Source organism: Mastigoproctus giganteus, chromosome 12, assembly GCF_048544385.1.
Source record: "Mastigoproctus giganteus isolate SK-2022 chromosome 12, ASM4854438v1, whole genome shotgun sequence".
NCBI lineage: Eukaryota > Metazoa > Arthropoda > Arachnida > Uropygi > Thelyphonidae > Mastigoproctus > Mastigoproctus giganteus.
In genome coordinates this window covers 45,192,801-45,212,511 of record NC_143586.1, presented here as the reverse complement: position 1 = coordinate 45,212,511, position 19,711 = coordinate 45,192,801, and the positions used below count along the sequence as shown (strand labels likewise).

The 19,711-nt window shown below is 39.4% G+C and overlaps 1 protein-coding gene across 3 annotated transcripts in view; it reads left to right on the top strand.

Annotated features, from left to right (window-relative positions):
- LOC150077004 (RNA-binding protein 4-like) overlaps positions 1-19,711 on the top strand; it is a 335,818-nt gene that overhangs the window by 90,351 nt on the left and 225,756 nt on the right. For all 3 annotated transcript variants that reach the window (XR_016547727.1, XM_090386802.1, XM_090386803.1), the window contains exon 4: positions 12,479-12,562. Coding sequence is in view for 2 of the 3 variants with exons in the window: in XM_090386802.1 (XP_090242928.1) it covers positions 12,479-12,562 (84 nt within the window). In the remaining variant the exon portion in view is untranslated. The remainder of the gene's footprint in view (positions 1-12,478; positions 12,563-19,711) is intronic.

Sequence of the window (19,711 nt, the reverse complement as noted above, 5' to 3'; positions counted from 1 at the left end):
AATCTTAAGTTTTGCATATTACAGTGTCTGGAGACTAGCACCTGCGAGGTGATCTTATTGAGGTGTATAAAGCCTTGAATGGTTTGAGCATGCTCGATGCTGATGGGATTCTTGCTCAGAATAATCACCTGAGAGGGCATAAATTCAAATTGAGGAAAGACAATTTGTAGGATAGTTTTGTAGGATAATTCAAATTGAGGAAAGTTGTAGGATAGATGTGCAGAAGTTTGCCTTTAGCCAGTGGGTAGTTGATTGGTGGAACAGACTGCCATCTTTTGTTGTGGAAGTTGATTGCCTAAATAAATTTGAGGCTGAGCTGGACAGGTATTTGGAACGAACAGTGGGGTGAAATCAGAGCTGTTTTTTTGGCTGATGCTGCATAAGCTTGCTTTCTTGCATCGTATGCCTCTACTAATGCTAACGTATTTTCAACTATATTCTTGTAGTCTGGATTCTTGTTGTTTCTTTAAAAAGTTCTCAACAACAGGCCTGAAGCTAATCCATGCCTGTTTTTCTCTTTTATTCATAGTTTCCTCAAAATTTTGCTCCCTCATCAGTTTGAAAATTTCAGGTCCAACAAAAACACTTTCTTTTAGCTTCTCTTGTGTGATTGATGAGAATTTAGTACAAAGGTAGTTGAAGCAGGAACCATCCTGAGGTAAAGCTTTCACTAACTATTTCATCAAACCCAGTTTGATGTGCAACTGTGTAAAGAGGACAGTTTTCGTTTCTACTAATGGTTTATGAACTATGTTCTTTGATCTAGACAACAAACTGCCCCTCTTTGGCCAGGTCTTAACATTCCAGTTCTTACTCCTTGCCTGACTGTCCCACTCACATAAAAACCGAGATATTTTTGTATAACCAGATTGCTGTTCACGTAACATATATATCACTATAAAGTCAGCACAGTCCAACCAGCCACATTCTTCATACTTAATATTTGTCAGCAATTTCTTCAAGTTCTCATATGTTTCTTTCAAATGCACAGAATGAGTTACTGGAATTGACTAATATTCATTTCCATTGTGGAGTAACACACCTTTGAGACTCCTTTTTGATGAGCCAATAAAAAGTCTCTGCTGTGTAGGAATGTAACTAATTCCTAAATAGTTCATTAAGTCATTTATATTACTGCAAGAAACCATAGAATCATCCTCAGAAAAGTAGGGGACTAGTTCTCATTCTTTGTGTCTGTAGCAGAGAAAAATGTCCCATGTGGTAGAAGATTTTTTAGACTCGAGTCTAGATGTGCAGTTGTGTAGACTTCGGTGTCATCTTCAGAATCTTTTTTTTTTCCCTATCTCTCTGCTGCTAATTCTCCAATTTAAGTGGAGGGCATGGAATCGGCAGGTTATCTCTGTGTGGGACTGGTCTGATGGCAGATGGCATATTAGGATACAGAGTGCAATTCTTACTCTTTGCATTGTATCCCTCTATGTTAACTAAGCAGAAGTAACAGTCATCACATTGGTTTGTAGTCTCTTGCCAAATCATGGAAATTGCGGATGGCATGGTTTTTGTTTTACCATTTTCATCCATTCTCAATGCTTCAACTCAGGTTTTCTAAACTTTGTGGAGCCCATTGTTTATCTTGGTCACACAGTTTCACTCCAAAATGAGCACAATACACATATTTTACAAATTCTGTCATATCTTGTCTTTGCTTGAGGATTATGTAACTCCCACAATTGTAACAAAATAAGTTTGGATTGTTCAAGCACTTGCAGGAAGACATTTTACTCACTTTTCAGCACAAGTTTGACACGATAATCTCAAAAGTAAACTGAGCTCACACTGATAAACACTGTTGTATGGAGCTCTCCAAGTCAATAAAAAAAACACCTGAAGGCAGTTTGTTTATTGACTGCCAATGTGAACATTTCGTTTACAAATTTCCAGCATTTACCCCTAACTTAATGCATTCAATATTACAGCTCATGATGTCAACTTAAGTGATTGTGAAAAAATGGTACCTGATAGAAAAAACTAATAGAATTTCTGAAATCTGCAATAAACTGAGTTAAAAACAGCTATTAGTTTAAACATTGAATACCATGCAGAGTTATTTTGTATAGCTTTAGGTTTAGTGTTATATTTTCGATTTGTATTTGTTACTGTAACCCGAGGGTAGCTCAAAATGTTATTTACCTTGGTAATAAACAACAGCCTAGGTTTTTGTTCTCTTTTCTTCTCTTCTCCCACTGTATATACATTTGAGTTTAATATACGTCCTCCAATTTGAGGAAATGCCTGGGGGGGGAATGCACTGTTGTTTTCTCTGAAAAAGCCAGTTGTAGTTCTCTCGAGATTATCTTCAATTGAAAATCAGTGCCCATGATATTTCTTCAGGTTTACGAAGTGGAAATAATCACTGGGGGGCCAGGCATTTTCTATAGGGCATAGAGGTTTAGCTTCTGAAATCCACATACCTTCACAACAGCAAATGCTTTATGGGATTTGTGTACAGGAGGATTTTCACAAAGAAGCTAGACACTGTCAATTTCTTTCTTCTGTTCCTTTATCTCCCCCTCCCCCAAAAAAAACAGTTTTTGAGAATTCAGTTACTGGACATGCAGCAATTGTCTAGTAACTGTCATGTCTAGTAATTGTTTTCTTATATGATATGTAGTTTATCATATAAGAAATCATATTCAAATTCGAAAATTTGAATCCTGCATTGTTTTTGAAGAAGTGAATTTATGGTTTATGTTGCCCTGGATGAATCTTTTATTAAAATTGGTACAGTTGTAATTTATTTCTGGTTGCACAGTAAACACTTTTCTGTTCATATTAAAGATATGGCTTTACAATTTGCAACTTTTTTTTTTTTTTTTTTATGAAACCCCCAAACACGAAAGGTATCAAAACCTATAGTACTTAGTACCGTGCATGGGTTGAAGGAGAAGTATCTGGGGGGGGGATCCGGAAACTTTGCTCTAGAGACTAAACATGGGTTTCACCACTTCAAGCCTCCAATAAGCAAAGTGGTGGTATTTCACCGGTTGATGAAAGTCATCTACCACCTACTTTTTTTTTTGCAAGTATACAAAAATATGTGACACAAGTGACTCTTGCACTGATTGTATTGGAATATTCACCAGCCTGGAAAGCAAGTCGTTTGGGATTTCAAGGCCTGTTGTGGATCCTCATGGAACAAATAAATACACGAGCCATGATAGGGTTACTACACATGAAAACAGTTGTATACTTGTGTGTACACTTGCATGTACACTTGTGTGTACACTAATGCTAGGAGCATAGTAAATAAATTTGATGAATTTGAAGTACTAGTTGAAAGTGTGTTAATTTGAACTTGGTTGGTTTGAAGTACAAAGTAATGAAACCTGTCTCACTGCAAGGTAAATGAGTGTGTTGGAATATAATTTGGTAGACAATTAGGGAATGGTTCAAGGTCAACCGCGGTGCTTTTATTTCACAGGTGGCACTTGGTAGGTGTGTAGTTGATGTGCACGCAGTCCACCTTGTATGTGGTGCCTCCGTAGCCAGGTGGGCAGGAGCAGCAGTGCATAGCACGTGCTTCTTGATTAGCCGGGGTTTGAGCCCGTGCCCACCAAATACGGAGGATGCGGAAAGGTCAGGGAATGACTATCGCATATCCCCAGAGCAATATGGCCTTAATTGCTAATGCTCCTAAAAAAAAAACCAACCTTGTATGTTGTCAGCAAATTTAAGTCTAACTAGGGATTTTAAAAAAAAACTTCCTTGTTTCCTCCTGCCGTTTCATGATAAAGATCAACAAGCTTAAAGTTTCCTGAAAGTCACAGGTCTCATTCCCATAGATTTTTTTTTTGCTTGCAGGACAGAAAAGGTTCGATGCCGAACCTTTTCTGTCCTGCATGCAAAAAAAAAAAAATTCTTGTTTATACTCTAACACTGACCATCAGGTCAGAAGAGTTTGACAATAAATCATGAATACACTCATTAATGTCATATTTAGCAGTCACAGGCATGAGCCACGGTCCACTTAAAGATGGTATGCTACTGCACTCTCGCTCCTGACTGACCACTTGGCTATGTCAGGCTTTTGATATAGCTGAAACAAAAATATAAAAGTTTTTTTTAGCAAGCAGTCTTTTATTATAAAATTAAAATGGTAACAGTACTGAAGTTTCTAATGAGAACTTTGTTGACATATTCTACACATAATTGATTAAACCTTCCTGTTTTCACTGCTAGATGAGGCTTCTTCTTCTTTGGTCCTTAGCTGGCAGCTGGGGGAGGCGGTTGGCCACGCAACCAGTATGCTGCTGTAGGTGCCGCAGGGTTTCGGACTTGCTCTGTGATGTTCTTCCATACCTTACAATCAATGGCGTCAGTCCTGGCCTGGTTAAGGTCGAGACGTCGGCTCTTCAAGTCATTTTCCACTTGCTTGGCCCACGTTTTCCTAGGCGCGGTCCGTTGGATGCTCCATTGGGTGGGTCGTTGTGTCCAAAGGAGTCTGGATGGTATTCTGTTCGTGCCCATTCTACATACGTGGCCAAACCATCTAAGCCTTCGCTTCTGGATTTGGTCGGCAATGGTTGGTTGCTGTTGGCATCTGGCGCGGATGGTATCATTAGTGATGCGGTCGCGAAGAGAGATGCCCAAGATCTGCCGCAGGCATCGCATTTGGAATACCTCAAGTTTGTTCAAATCTAACTTGAGACAAATCCATGTTTCCGATCCGTAAAGAAGAATGGGCAGAATCAAAGTCCAGAAGAGTCGGATTTTAGTCTTTGTGGAAATGTTGGTCCTCTTCCACAGACAGCATTTGAGCGAGGCGAACGCAGTGGCCGCCTGTCCAATTCTGCTGTGGATTTCCATGGTGGATGCAACTTTCTTCTCCTGGACCAGCGACCCAAGGTATTTAAAGTCCTGCACTTGCTCGATCTGGACACCTTCGAGATAGATGGTGGCTTGCGACCCATCTGTTGTCAGGGCCTTTGTCTTACCAGCATTGATCTTCAAACCGTATGGCCGGGCAATGCGGGCAATGTCGTACAGGATGTCCGTGGCTTCAGCATCGTTACTGGCAAGGATAGCACTATCATCAGCAAACATCAGGTCAGTCACATAGTGATCCTTGTCATATTGTATGCCCTGTCTGTTTCTGAATGCTTGCCTCATAATGGCGTCGACCACGATGTTGAAAAGCAACGGGAAGGCTACATCCCCTTGGCGGACTCCAGTTTGGATGGTAAATTCCTCAGATAAATCGTTCTGGATGCGCACCTGGCTGGTTAAACCGTTGTATGCAGTTTGGAGGAGTGTGATGACTTTTCGAGGTATATGTTCAACCTCTAGTAGTTTCCATAAGGCAGGCCGGTGTACACAGTCGAAAGCAGACTTAAAGTCAATGAAAACAATGACGGTTCGCTGTCCACACCGGATCCTCTCCTCCATCAGCTGACGAATGGCAAAGATTTGATCACAGCATCCTCGCCCGGGTCTAAATCCTGCCTGTTCTTCTCGACTGGTTTGCTCGTGATGTTTTTGCAGTCTTGACTGGATGATCTTCATAAAGACCTTTCCGATGATGGAAAGGAGGCTGATGCCACGGTAGTTCTTGCAGTCCCGGTTATCACCTTTCTTGTGGATCGGTACGATAATGGCTTTCCTCCATGTTAGCGGAATTTGTTCAGTGCACCAGATGGTTTTGAGGAGCGAGTGTAGTCGGCGAAGCAGTACATCTCCCCCGGCTTTGATCGCTTCTGTGGTGACTTGGTCCACTCCTGGTGCCCTGCCATTCTTCAGGGATTGTATGGCTGCTTTCACTTCTTCTACTGTAGGCTCAACATCGACCATGGAGACCTCAGGGGGGGGGGTCGATCGAGAGTGCTGTTGCTGGCGGTCCCTGAGGTGGGTCGTGATTATACAAACCTTTGAAGAATTCACTCCACCGTTGCAGGCGTTCGGATGGTGATTGCACGAAGGTCCCATCAGCATTCTTGATGTTGTCACTAATCAATTTGGTCTTTCCACTCAGACATCTGAGGGTGCGGTAGAGAGTGCGGTACTCGTTCTTGGATGCCGCCACTTCAAGATCGTCTGCCACTTGGTTCCAGTATGCTTCTCTTTCTGCTGTCATTCTTTGTCGGACTTCTCGGTTTAGCTGCCGGTACCGTTCAAAGTCGACCAACTTTGCCTGTTTCCATTTGTCCACGAGGTCGAGGCACTCGTCTGATATCCATGGTTGCGTTCGACGTCGGGCAGGTGGACATAGGGGCTTGGCACATTCCAGGATGGCATCAGAGATCTGCTTTTCTTCTTCATTTATATCCTTCTTCATGAGTCTATCAGATGAGGCTGATAGACTGTAAAACTTGTCTTCAAATGAAATACTTTTTTATAATATAAATTATTTGTGGGTGGCTGTATTTTCCTGTGCATGCTACTTCGCTTCAAAGGTGGTACTTGTACTTATGTCCGTTCTGATATTCCCTGTCAGAGACTTGGCAATTTGGAATCTCCTCTCTTTGATCTTCTCTGGATTAAAATCTCCCCGCCTCATTGTGTCAAATTCATCTGTTGTCTCTACCATTCTCCCAACTCCACTAACCGCTTGGAGCTCTTTGACTTTCTCTCTTTGTAACTTGACTTTCTTCAGTCCAACTTTCCTAACAGTGAGGTAATTTTCCTTGGTGATTTTAATGTTCACAACTCCAGCTGTCTTCTGTTTTCTAGCAGACCGGGCTAGCCGAGTGGGTAAAGTACCTGCCCAGTAACCCAAAGGTCGCGGGTTCGATTCCCGCCTTGGGCTTGGATCAAAGTATTGCAAAAAACCTTGGGAGGTGCAATATGGCCACAGAAGCCGATGCGCCAACAACTACCAAATCAATCAATCAAACTGAAAGGGTAGCCGTGGGGATAAGCACCGGACCGCCAGTAACAACGACATGGGTTCGAGCCTCGGAAAAATAAATTTATTATTTTTGGGTCGGAAAACTGCTAGCTTGGGGGGGGGAGACAAAGACCAATAGATTGACAGTAGCCACTGGCAGAGGTGAAAGAGATTCTTGCACTGCTTCTATTAGAATGAGCAGAAGCCTGAAAAACAAGATGCATGGTATTTCAGAGACTGCTGGGAGCCATTGCGGTACAAGTAAACACATGGGTTGTGTTAGGGTAGCTAAGAATAGAAATAGGTGCAGGTATACTTGCGTGTACACCAATGCTAGGAGTTTAGTAAATAAATTTGATGAATTTGAGGTATTGCTCAAAACATCGAAGGCAGATATTGTTGGGATATCAGAGACGTGGTGTCACACAGATATAAGGGATGCAGAACTGCAATTTGGGGAGTACAATGTCTACAGAAAGGATAGACAGGATAGGAAGGGGGGAGGGGTTATGCTATTAGTTAAGAAACACATAAAAACCAAGGAAGTGAAGCCAGTCGACATCGCTGGACAGTGCAGTGTGGAGTCAGTTTGGTGTGACATAAACATTGGGAGATCAAAATTGAGAGTAGGAGTGTGCTATAGGCCTAATGACTCTGATGAGTATAATAAGGAACTGTACAGGGAAATAGAGTGGGCCAGTAAATCAGAGTGTCTTATAATGGGAGATTTTAATTTCCCAGATATTGACTGGAATTTGGGGGCTGGTTACTCACACACTAGCAGGGCTTTTGTGGATTTATTGGATGATTGTTTTCTACATCAGCATGTTCGGGAGGCAACTAGAGGGAGTAATACTCTTGATTTGATTATCAGCAGTGATTCTTCATGCATTAAGAATCTGCAGATAAAGGAACCACTAGGTGGCAGTGATCACAGTGTTCTGAAGTGGGATTTACTCAAAGAGGTAACTACCATTAGGGGTAAAGGGAAGGGTTATTGCTTCCGTAAAGGCGACTACGATGGACTGAGACAGTATTTAAATTCTATACAGTGGGACCAACTGATGATGTTACCAACAGCAAATTCAAAATGGGAAGCATTCAAAGAACTTATCTTGGAAGCTACTAGGCTTTACATACCAACTAAGAAATATTGTTCAATGTTTAGGCCAAAATGGATGTCAGATGAACTAATGAGGCATATGGCAGAGAAGAAAAATGCATGGGATACATACAAATTAACACATGACACAGAAGCCTATGATAGATACAAGTTGATATGCAACCAAGTTACAAAGGAGGTTAGGCAGGCGAAGGCAGATTACGAGAAATCCTTGGCAAGGGATGCAAAGAAAAACAGCAAAGAGTTCTTTACTTATGTAAACTCTAGAAGGAAGGGGATGAATCCGATTGGTCCACTTGATATTGATGGGTCAATTGTTGATGATCCTGCTCAGGTAGCTAACAAACTAAATGAATATTTTGCATCAACATTCACACATGAGGAGTTATTCAGCGAGGGGAATGCCAGAGGTGTATTCAACTCTAGCAGTAAGCTACAGAATCTTGAAATAACTGGGAGTAAAGTGGAGGAGAAACTGTTGAAGATAAACACAAGAAAGGCACCCGGGGTGGATGGGATCTATCCAGTTATATTAAAGGAGGCAGCAAAGGAAGTAAGCAAACCCTTAGCCATAATTATGAGAGCTTCCTTGGACTCAGGGGAGGTACCCATAGACTGGAAATGTGCAAATGTGACCCCAATTCACAAAGGAGGATCAAAGGCTGACACAAGTAATTATAGACCTGTGAGCTTAACTTCTGTTCCAGGAAAATTAATGGAGGCACTGGTTAAAGAAGCACTGCAGGATCATTTAGACAAGACTTCAGTTATAGCTCAGACACAGCATGGTTTTGTTAAGGGGAAGTCTTGCCTGACCAACTTGATTGGATACTATGATGCAGTCACAAAAGAACTGGATGCAGGGAATAACTTTGATATTATATACTTGGATCTTAGAAAGGCTTTTGATACTGTTGCACATGGAAGACTGCTACACAAATTGGAGCAGTGTGACATTGGAGGCAAATTGCTGCTATGGATAAAGGGGTGGTTGAGGGGGAGAAGACAGAGTGGTAATCAATGGACACTGCTCATCGTGGACTGATGTTATTAGTGGAGTCCCTCAGGGCGCTCAGTGTTGGGTCCATTATTGTTTTCTGTATTTATAAATGATATTGATGATGGTATATCCGGCTTAATGTCCAAGTTTGCAGACGATACAAAGGTTGGCAGGGTTGTCAAGGACACTACTGACTCTATGCTGCTGCAACAGGATCTGGAAAGGTTGAGCAGATGGGCTGAGAGGTGGCAAATGAAGTTTAACATTGACAAATGTAAAGTACTACACATGGGAAACAGCAACCCCAGAGCAACGTATCAACTCTGTGGTACAACACTGACAGTGGTAGAGAATGAAAGGGACTTGGGGGTGGTTGTGCAGGCAGATATGAAGTTCTCTGAGCAGTGCAGACGGGCTGCAAGAGTAGCTCATGGAGTATTGTCAATGATATACAGGAATTTTTCCAGCAGGGATAAGGAGGTGATTATTCCATTGTATAAGGCGATGGTCAGGCCACACCTAGAGTACTGTATACAGGTCTGGAGGCCTCATTTCAAGAAGGATGTAGAGCTGCTGGAACGAGTACAGAGAAGGGCAACAAGATTAGTGAATGGAACAAAGGGGTGCTCTTATGAAGAAAGGCTTAAGTTTTGCAAATTACAGTGTCTGGAGACTAGGCACCAGCGAGGTGATCTGATAGAGGTGTATAAAGCCTTGAATGGTTTAAGCATGCTCAATGCTGATGGGATTCTTCCTCTAGCTCAGAAAAATCACCTGAGAGGGCATAAATTCAAATTGAGGAAAGACAGATGTAGGATAGATGTGCGGAAATTTGCCTTTAGCCAGCGGGTGGTTGGTTGGTGGAACAGACTTCCGTCCCTTGTGGTGGAGGTTGATAGCCTAAATAAGTTTAAGGCTCAGCTGGACAGGTATTTTGAACGAACAGAGGGGTGAAGTGGAAGTAGGTTTTTTTTTTTTTTTTTTTTTGGCTGATGCTGCATAAGCTTGCTTTCTTGCATCAAATGCCTCTACTAATGCTAATGCTGGTCACACCGACCCAGCAGGTCTAGATGCTGAGGCTTTTGCAATTACTAATGACCTAGCACAGATTGTTCATTTACCTACAAGAATACTGGACAATCCTAATCATACAGCCAATACGCTTGATCTTTTTCTCACAAACAACCCTTCTAAGTACATGGTCGAAGTGAGAGGTCCTTTAGACACTTCAGATCACAACTTGGTGATTGTCTCTTCTCCAATGGAACCTTTATCTCATGGCTATTCCCAACCTCGTGTTGTTTGGCATTACAAGAATGCAAAATGGGATGACCTGCGAGAATTCTTTTCTTCTTTTCCTTGGTCAGATTACTGTTTCAAAACTTCTGATGTCAACGTTTGCTCAGATCGTGTCAGTGAAATTATTCTTGCAGGAATGGAATCCTTTATCCCACACTCCACTTTAAAATCTCGTCTTTTATCCAAACCTTGGTTTTCCAATAAATGTGCTAAGTCTGTTCAAGAGAAGAATGTTGCGTATCGTAATTGGCTTGTTTCTAATTCTTCAGTTTCATTTTCTGCCTACACCAAAGCTCGCAACAATTGTAAAGCAGTTATTAATCAGTCCAAACTAGAGTTTGAACAGGCTAAGAGTAGAAAACTTGCTTCTTGCCCTAATGGTAGCCGAGCATTCTGGTCTCTAGCGAAAGCTATTGGCCGCAACTTTTGCCCATCTCTGCTCCCACCTCTGTCCAAACCAGATGGTTCTGTTATCACTTCAGCCAAGGATAAAGGTGACCTGCTAGCATCCCATTTTTCTTCTAGCTCATGTATTAATGATCTTGGTAAAACACCTCCCACCATTCCCAACACGCTCCATTCAATGCCTCCTGTGGTCTTCCGTCAAAAGGATGTCAGAAGGATTTTGACGAATCTTGATGCTAAGAAAGCTCCAGGTCCGATGGTATTTCTCCACTTGTTCTCAAAACCCGTGCTCCTGAACTTACTCCTATTCTTTGCCGCCTTTTTTCACTTTCTTATTCCAAAGGTGTTTTTCCTTCTGCTTGGAAATTTGCTCATATCCAGCCAGTGCCTAAAAAGGATGACAAATCCCTCCCATCCAATTATCGTCCTATTGCAATTACTTCTACTCTTTTTAAAGTAATGGAGAAATCAATTAACCGCCAACTCTTAAACTACCTAGAAATCTTCGGTCTGATCAACGATCGCCAGTATGGATTCCATCAGTGTCGATCCACTGGTGATATTCTGGCTTATGTTACCCATTTATGGACTAATTCAGTGGAAAGGTTCAGTGAAACACAAGTAGTTGCTCTTGACATCTCAAAGGCTTTCGATTGTGTCTGGCATTAAGGTCTTCTAAACAAGCATCCATCTTATGGTTTGCCAACTTTTTAGTAATTGGTTATCCAGTTTTCTCTCTGATTGCTCACTGAGGGTGATGGTTGATGGCTCTCTGACTTCTAATCTCTCTTGGCACAAGCACATTACAAATATTGCTTCCTCTGCATCTAAAAAACTTGGTTTTCTCTTTTGCTCTCGGCGTTACTTTTCTTCCAAACAGCTGCTGACTCTGTATAAATTGCAAATCCGCCCTGCCATGGAATATTGTTCCCACATCTGGGGTGGTTCCCCTAAAACCTCTCTTAGGCTTCTTGATTCCATTCAGAAGAAGGCAGTTAGGTTAATTAATGATTCATCTCTAACAGAGTCTCTCCACTTGCTTTCTCATAGACGTACTGTTTCTGCTGCATGCCTCTTCTACAGATACTTCAATGGGCACTGTTCTTCTGAATTGGCTTCTATAATTCCCGCTCTCTCTTTCAAAACAGTCTGAACACGTGCCGCCACCAGCCAACATCCATTTACTGTCCAACTTCAAACTCACAGAACCAACTTTTCATCTTGCTCATTTATTCATTCAACTGCTGTTTTCTGGAACAACCTTCCTTCATACATATTTCCTGAAAATTACAATCTACAGAAGTTCAAGTCCAATGTCAACAAATATCTTCTTTCGTCTTCTCAACTTCCAACCCAAGCACGGTACTAAGTACTATAGGTTCTAATACCTCTCGTGTTTGGGGTTCACATAAAAAAAAAAAAAAAAAAAAAAAAAAATGCTACTTGTGGCATGTGTGGCCCTGGTTTGCCATCCCTCCCATAGAACATAAATGAGATGATATCAAAAGGACCATTTGGCATAAGGGCCATTGCAATCTAATATGCTGAAATTGCAAAACAGCATCCACTGTACATATAAGTGATATATACTACACTGAGTGGTATACCACCCATATATTACTGTAAGTTAGTGGAATTTGTATTTTGTAAGATAAGGGGGAGCTCTACATGATATTGTGTAGTTGTAACTATTAGTGAGCATTGGAGTGGTGTGAGTTTATAAAGTTATGAAGTTGCTTTTGAATTATCTGTATGTTAACAAGTTACAAATGTAATTGAAATATTGATAATTTCTTTTCATTTAAAGCATATGTCTACTGAGGATGATGCGAAAGCTTCGATTGAAGGTCTGAATAATTCAGAGTTTATGGGCACAAAAATAACAGTAGAGGTAAGGTTTGATGCTGTATATATTCAAACTTTATGAACTTTTACTTTGTTAATTTTATTGGTGATTGGTTAAATTTTATAATGATTTTTGTTTGTTTAATTAAGGACCTTCGAGGTAAGGCACTGATCTGCACTAAAACAAATGCAGATTGAATCTATTATTATTATATTTTTAATAAAATTAGTTGGTCATTACAAGTTTTGTCAAGCTGAAATTTGAATGGTATTGTAATTTTTAAAGAAATTTTTTTATACAGTAAGTGTAGTTACTGTATAAAAAATATAGTGATCATTTGCAAATTGAATTTTGATTCTAATAAATGGCAATTCTAATTAGTGAAAATCGACATATATTATGCACAGGCTATAAAAATAAAGATATAAAGCACGAATTTACACTTTATTACCAAAATTTATTACCAATTAAATGATACATGAAAATCTGAAGAATATTATCTACAGGTTAGCAAAATAAAAATAAATTATATACTTGCGTACATAACCTTTTAATATGATTATAATTTAAAATACAGTAGTCACTTATTTTAAATTGCTTTAAATTATCACTACAAAGTCTATTATAGATTTTTGAATGTTGTTTAACAGTGTGTATACACGATCACGTGCACTAGTTTCTTCCAATGCTCTCCTCAGGATGGCTATGGCATCACAATTTTGCCAGTTTTTAACTGGAATTCATTCAGGTTCATTCTCATTTTCCTCCTCCTTGGCGAAATTATCAGTAATAGACTGGGCAAGTTGTTCATTTGTTAAAGTTGTAGTAACTTGTAGAGCACCATCTATGTCCAGCCAATTATTAAACTCCTGTTCATCCATGTCTTCAGGCTATTTAACGTGATCAGTATCGTGACTTAGTTGACCGTCAAGAATAATAATCCACATTTTTTTTGAAACAGTTGCTAGTGCAGGTTTTGGAAACTTCATTTCAGACACTCAAATTTACTCTTTCTGTTCGCTGACTTTTTTTTTTTTTTTTTTTTTTGGTAATAAAATTTAAAATACAGGAAAAAAAGATGTCAATCAATAACAAAGTACACAGCACGCACAAATTGGAACTAGCATGACGTGCAACTTTTTACAGAGTAAAAAGTTTAGGAATGGGAATGAAGAGCAGATTCTGAAAATTTATTTAAATTTTTTATATGATTGAAGATATCAGTGAAGGGGAAACACATTTCACCATAATAACGTAAAAACCCACACAATTCCAGCTATCGGTATTATCTCAAATTCAATAAGATAGAGTTTACTACCCATTTATAACAGATTGTACAAACAAAGAAGCCCAATAAACCGAAAACTGCAAATTGTTTTTATTGTTTTATGGTTGCGACCTCCAGAAATGTGCTTTAAAAAAACATCAGGCATTCAAAATTGATTCTTATAACCGAAGATGTGATTCTAATAAATGAAAGTGTAATGCATTTTAGTGATTGGAATCGGTTCTTTGAAATTTGATTCTATAAAGTGGCTAATTGTAATAATCAGTGAGCACTATAACTGGTGCTTACTGTATTTTTAATAAGTTTACTTTGGATGTTAGTTGACTTTTTTTTTTTTTTTTGAGCACTTATTAGGATTATGACTATCCTTAGTGCTGCTAGCACTTAAAACTTCTTGGGCTTATTTCTGAAAAATGATTTTGTCTGAAACATGCACATTTTAGAAATACTACCAAAATGTTTGAAGCAAACCACCTGTAAAATTGGGAAAAAAATTGCAGATTAATTCATATACAAGTAGAGCCCTGCTCTTTACAGAAGTTACATTTCTAAAGATGTATATGAACAGCAAATCTTGAAATGGGTAGGGCAAGGACCACTGTTCCTTGCCAAGGATAGGTCATGATTTTTGTGGGGAAGGATCGGCCACAGTTAGGTTACCAGTTTGCCAAATATTTTAGTATGGAATATTTCATTATAAACATTTGATTATTGAACAAGATCTAATAAAAAAAATTTTATAATATAATCTAATCGCTCTTATAATCTTAGCCCATTGACCTAATAAAATTGGGTCAATGGGCTAAGTAATGACAGTTGAAGTTTAACATTGACAAATGCAAGGTGCTGCATATGGGTAGCAATAATCCCAACCTAACTTATCAATTGTGGTATTACACTCATGGTAGTGAAAAATGAAAAAGTTCTGGGGTAATTGTACAACCATATATGAAATTCTCTGAGCAGTGCAGACATGCTTCCAGGACAGCTCTTGGGGTTTTGACAGTGATATACAGAAACTTTGCTAGCAGGGATAAGGAGGTAATTACAGATAGTTCCCGACTTTACCGAGTTAATTTGTTCCTAGCTCGTGAAGCGGGAATTTATTTCCCATAGACATAATGTTAAAAACAGGGGTTATATTCCCAACAACAAAATTAGTTAGTTAATTAGTTTGTTTAAACGATTGATTTATCCAAAAAAATGAAAACATAGCCTGTAAAATCAAGCAAATTATAATAATAAAGAAATTATTTACGACCTACGAATGTTAAAGAATGTTTATTCTTCATCATCATCATCATCATCGACTAAATGCATACTCGTTGATCACTCATTATTTGTTCAGCACTCATTGGTTTGCTGCATAAGGACTCATCTTCAGAAATGTTTCAAGAGGCATTTGTTTCCAAGATAATATTCTCTTTTATTTATAAATTTCATGATTGCATGCATAAGCATCTTTTAACGGTACACACAAATTGCAACTAACCCGATTTGCATGGAGTAACAAGTTTATGAAGCTTAAAAAAAAAAAAAAAAAAAAGGAATGAAGAGAAGATTCTAAAAATTTATTTGTTTTTTATACGATTGACGATTTCAGTAAAGAGGAAACACATTTTGCCATAATAATGTAAAAAAAACCACACAATCAGTATTTTCACAAATGCAATAACATGGAGTTTACTATCAGTTTATAATTGATTGCACTAACGGAAAGGCAAGTGCCTCCGTCGCCAGGTGGGCAGGAGCAGCAGTGCGTACACTTCGATCATGAGCCGACCGGGCTAGCCGAGTGGGTAAAGTACCTGCCCGGCAACCCAAAGGTCGCGGGTTCGATTCCCGCCTCGGGCTTGGATCAAAGTACTACAAAAACCTTGGGAGGTGCAATATGGCCACAGAAGCCGATGCGCCAACAACTACCAAATCAAAAAAAAAAAAAAAAAAAAACTTCGATCATGCACACACTTCTTGCTTAGACCGGGGTTCAAGCCCGTGACCACCAAATACAGAGGATGCGGAAAGGTCAGGGAATGACCACTGCATATCCCCGGAGCAATATGGCCTTAGTTGTTAATGCTCCTAAAAAAAAAAAATCAAACAAACAAACTAACAGAAAAGCCCAATAAAGCAGAAAGTGCAAATTGGTTTATGGTCGTGACCTCTAGAAATGTGCTTTAGAAAAACATCACAAAGCCGTTCAAAATTAGTTCTTATAACAGAATGTATGATAACGATGAAAGTTTAGTGCATTTTAATGAATTGGTAACTAATTAAATTGTATTAGTTACCAATTCGAATTGGTAACTAATTCAATTTACAAACCACACTGATGGCCTTAAGATCATGCTTGTGACCTTAAAAATGACATTTTAGAGAGATGAATTGTTTAGTTTACAGCGAAAATTTCAACTTCTAAGGTCTTGAAATGAATTACCAAAAAACGTGTTATTGGGTTCACATTACAGTATTTTCACGATACAGTGGTTTCTCTGGAACTGATTAATATCGTAAAGTGAGGCACACTGTATTGTATAGCTAGGTATGTGGTTTGGAATGCAGTATTTATGAATGTTTAATATTCATATTTTCGATTTTGTTGGTACTTGATACTTGGAGGAAAAAAAAACTCAAACCCGGGAACTCGTAAAGCAGGAACTGCCTGTATCCCCTTTGTATAAGGCCATGGTTAGGCCACATCTTGAATACTGTATACAGGTTTAGAGGCCTCACTTTAGGAAGGGTGTAGATCTGCTGGAATGGGTGCAGAAAAAGTCAACCAGATGGGTGAAGGGAACAAAAGGGTGCCGTAGAAAGGCTTCAGTTCTGCAAATTGCAGCGTCTTGAGACCAGGCACCTGCTGGAAGATCTGATTGAGGTGATTCAATCCTTGAATGGATTGAATTAATGCTGTTCTTTCACTTGTGAGACTATACAAGAGGGGGCACAAATTTAAGTTGTGGGAAGATGGTCGCAGGAAGATGTGTGAAAGTTTGCTTTCAGCCGGTGGGTGGTTGATCGTTGGAACAGGCTTCCATCTGTTATTGTGGAAGTGGATGGGTTAAATAAATTCAAGGGAGAACTAGATAAATTCTTGGATGGTATGGATATGTGAACCTTTTCTTTTTTTTTTTTTTTGTTTGGCTGATGCTATATGAGTTTGCTTTCTTGCATCATTTGCTATTACTATTACTAATTCCACATTTAGAGGTTTAGACTAAATTGTTGGAAGTTTTCTTTTAGCCAACAAATCATTGATTGATGAAACAGGTTGCCTTCACGGATACTTGAGGCTAATAGTTTGAATCAATTCAAAAGTCAGCTGGATTACCTACATGAGGAGGGGAACAAATAACTTGTATTTTCTTATGTTTTTTTTTTTTTTTTTTTTTCTGTGCAGTTAAAAGCTTGCTTCCTTGCACTATATGCCTATTATTAATTTAAAAAGCCATTTCAGAAGAGCATAGTCCATGGAAGTATCTATAATGGAAAAGGAAAGAAGAAGAAACAGTGTCTGAGACAGGGTGAATAGACTTTGTTAGAGATGAGTTATTAATTAACATAATTGCCCCCCTTTTGAATGGAACTAGAAGCCTGAGTGGTTTGTGGGGAAACTGCCTGAATCTTATGAAAAGGGATGAGATTTGTACAGAGTGACCAGCTGTTTGGAAGAAAAGTAACACTGAGAGTGAAAGAGAAAACCCAGGTTCTTAGATGCAGAGGAAGCAATATTTGTGATGTGCTTATGCCAAGAGAGATTAAAAGGCAGGTAATCCCAGTAGAAATATGTGATCTTGTCTAGAAATCTAGCTGGTACAGCATAAGCCTCAGTCTTCCTTGCACTATACGACTAGTAATAATAATAAGAAATACAGCAAAGAGTTCTTTACTTATGTAAACTCTAGAAGGAAGGAGATGAATCAGATTGGTCCACTTAACATAGATGGTTTGACCATTGATGATCCTGCTCATGTAGCTGATAAACTGAATGAGTATTTTGCATCTACGTTTACACATGAGGAATTATTCAAGGAGGGGAATACCAGAAGTTTATCAAACTCTAACAGGGAGATAAGTGATTTTGTAATAACTGAGAACAAAGTGGAGAATAAATTCTTGAAGTTAAACATAAAGGCACATGTGGCAGCCAGAATCCAGTTATAATGAAGGAGGTGGCAAGGGAGGTAAGCAAACCCTTAGCCATAATTATGAGAGCATCCTTGAGTCAGGGAAGGTTGCCATGGACTGGAGAAGTGCAAATGTATCCCCAATTCACAAAGGGTGACACAAAAAAATGGCCTGACGTAGCCCAGTGGTCAGGAGTGGGAGTGCATAGCACGCGTTCCTTGAGTTGGACTGGCGTTCAAGCCCGTGACTACTAAATATGATGAATATTTGTATTGACAATTTATTGTAAACTCTACTGACTTGGTTGTCATGCCGGAGTATAAACAGAAAATTTGTTTAAATAATTATAGACCTATTAACTTAACTTGTGTTCTGGGGAAAATAATGGAGTTGCTGCTTAAGGAGGTGATTATCTAAACAAGACTGCATTAATAGTTCAGACACAGCATGGGTTTGTTAAGGGGAAGTCTTGTCTGACCAATTTGATTGGATACTACGATGTGGTCACAAAGGAACTGGATACAAGAAAATAATTTTGATATCATATACTTGGATTTTAGGAAAGCTTTTGATACTGTTGCACGTGGAAGACTGCTGTACAAATTGGAGCAGTATGGCATTAAGGGCCAGTTGCTGCAATGGATAAAAGGATGGCAGAGAGTGGTAATAAATGGGCGCTGCTCTTCGTGGACTAATGTTATTAGTGGAGTCCCCCAGGGACTTCCTTCCTTCTAAAGACAGTATGCTACTGCAACAGGATCTAGAAAAGTTAGACAAAAAGTGACAACTGAAGTTTAACATTGACAAGTGCAAAGTACTCCGTATGGGTAGCAGTAACTCAAGAGAAACATGCCAACTATATGGTACTACACACAGGGAGGTGGAGAATGAAAAAGAGCTGGGGGTAATTGTGAAGTCAGATATGAAGTTCTCTGAGCAGTGCAGACAGGCTGCCAGAGCAGGTCATGGAGTTTTGTGAATGATATATAGGAACTTTGCTAGCAGAGACAAGGAGGTGATTATCCCTTTGTATAAGGCAATGGTCAGGCCACACCTTGCGTACTGTATACAGGTCTGGAGGCCTCATTTTAGGAAGTATGTAGAGTTGCTAGAACAAGTACAGAGAAGGGCAACAAGATTGGTGAGAGGAATAAAGGGGTGTGCTTAAGAAGAAATGGTTAAATTTTGCAAGTTGCAGCATCTGGAGACTAGGCACCTGCAAGGTGATTTGATCGATTTGTATAAGACCTTGAATGGTTTGAGCAGGCTCAGTGCTGACGGGATACATAGATGTGGAGAAGTTTGCCTTTAGCCAGCAGGTGGTTGATTTCTGGAACAGACTTTCATCTGTTGTTGTGGAAATTGATAGCTTAAATAAATTTAAGAACTAGACAAATATTTGGAGTAACCGGATGGGTGAAATAGGAAGGTTTTTTTTTTTTTTTTTTGGCTGATGCTATATAAGCTTGCTTTCTTGCATAGTGTGCCTCTGCTAATGCCAATGCCAACTATACTGATTTTTCATCAAAATATCCTCCATGAGATTATATCATTGCCTTATGCACACTCACACATGTGATGTTCTGGAGATTAATTTTATGATTACATCTTGACTAACATTATTCCAAGTGATCTGCAAAGTTTTCCCCATAAATTTTGTGAAGATGGGCAGACTTCACAGGTTTGAATTCTAGACGATCCTATAAAAGCTCTATTGGGTTTAATCTTTCGATTGAGGTGGCCACACCATAATTTGCAATACCCCCTTCTGTTAGATT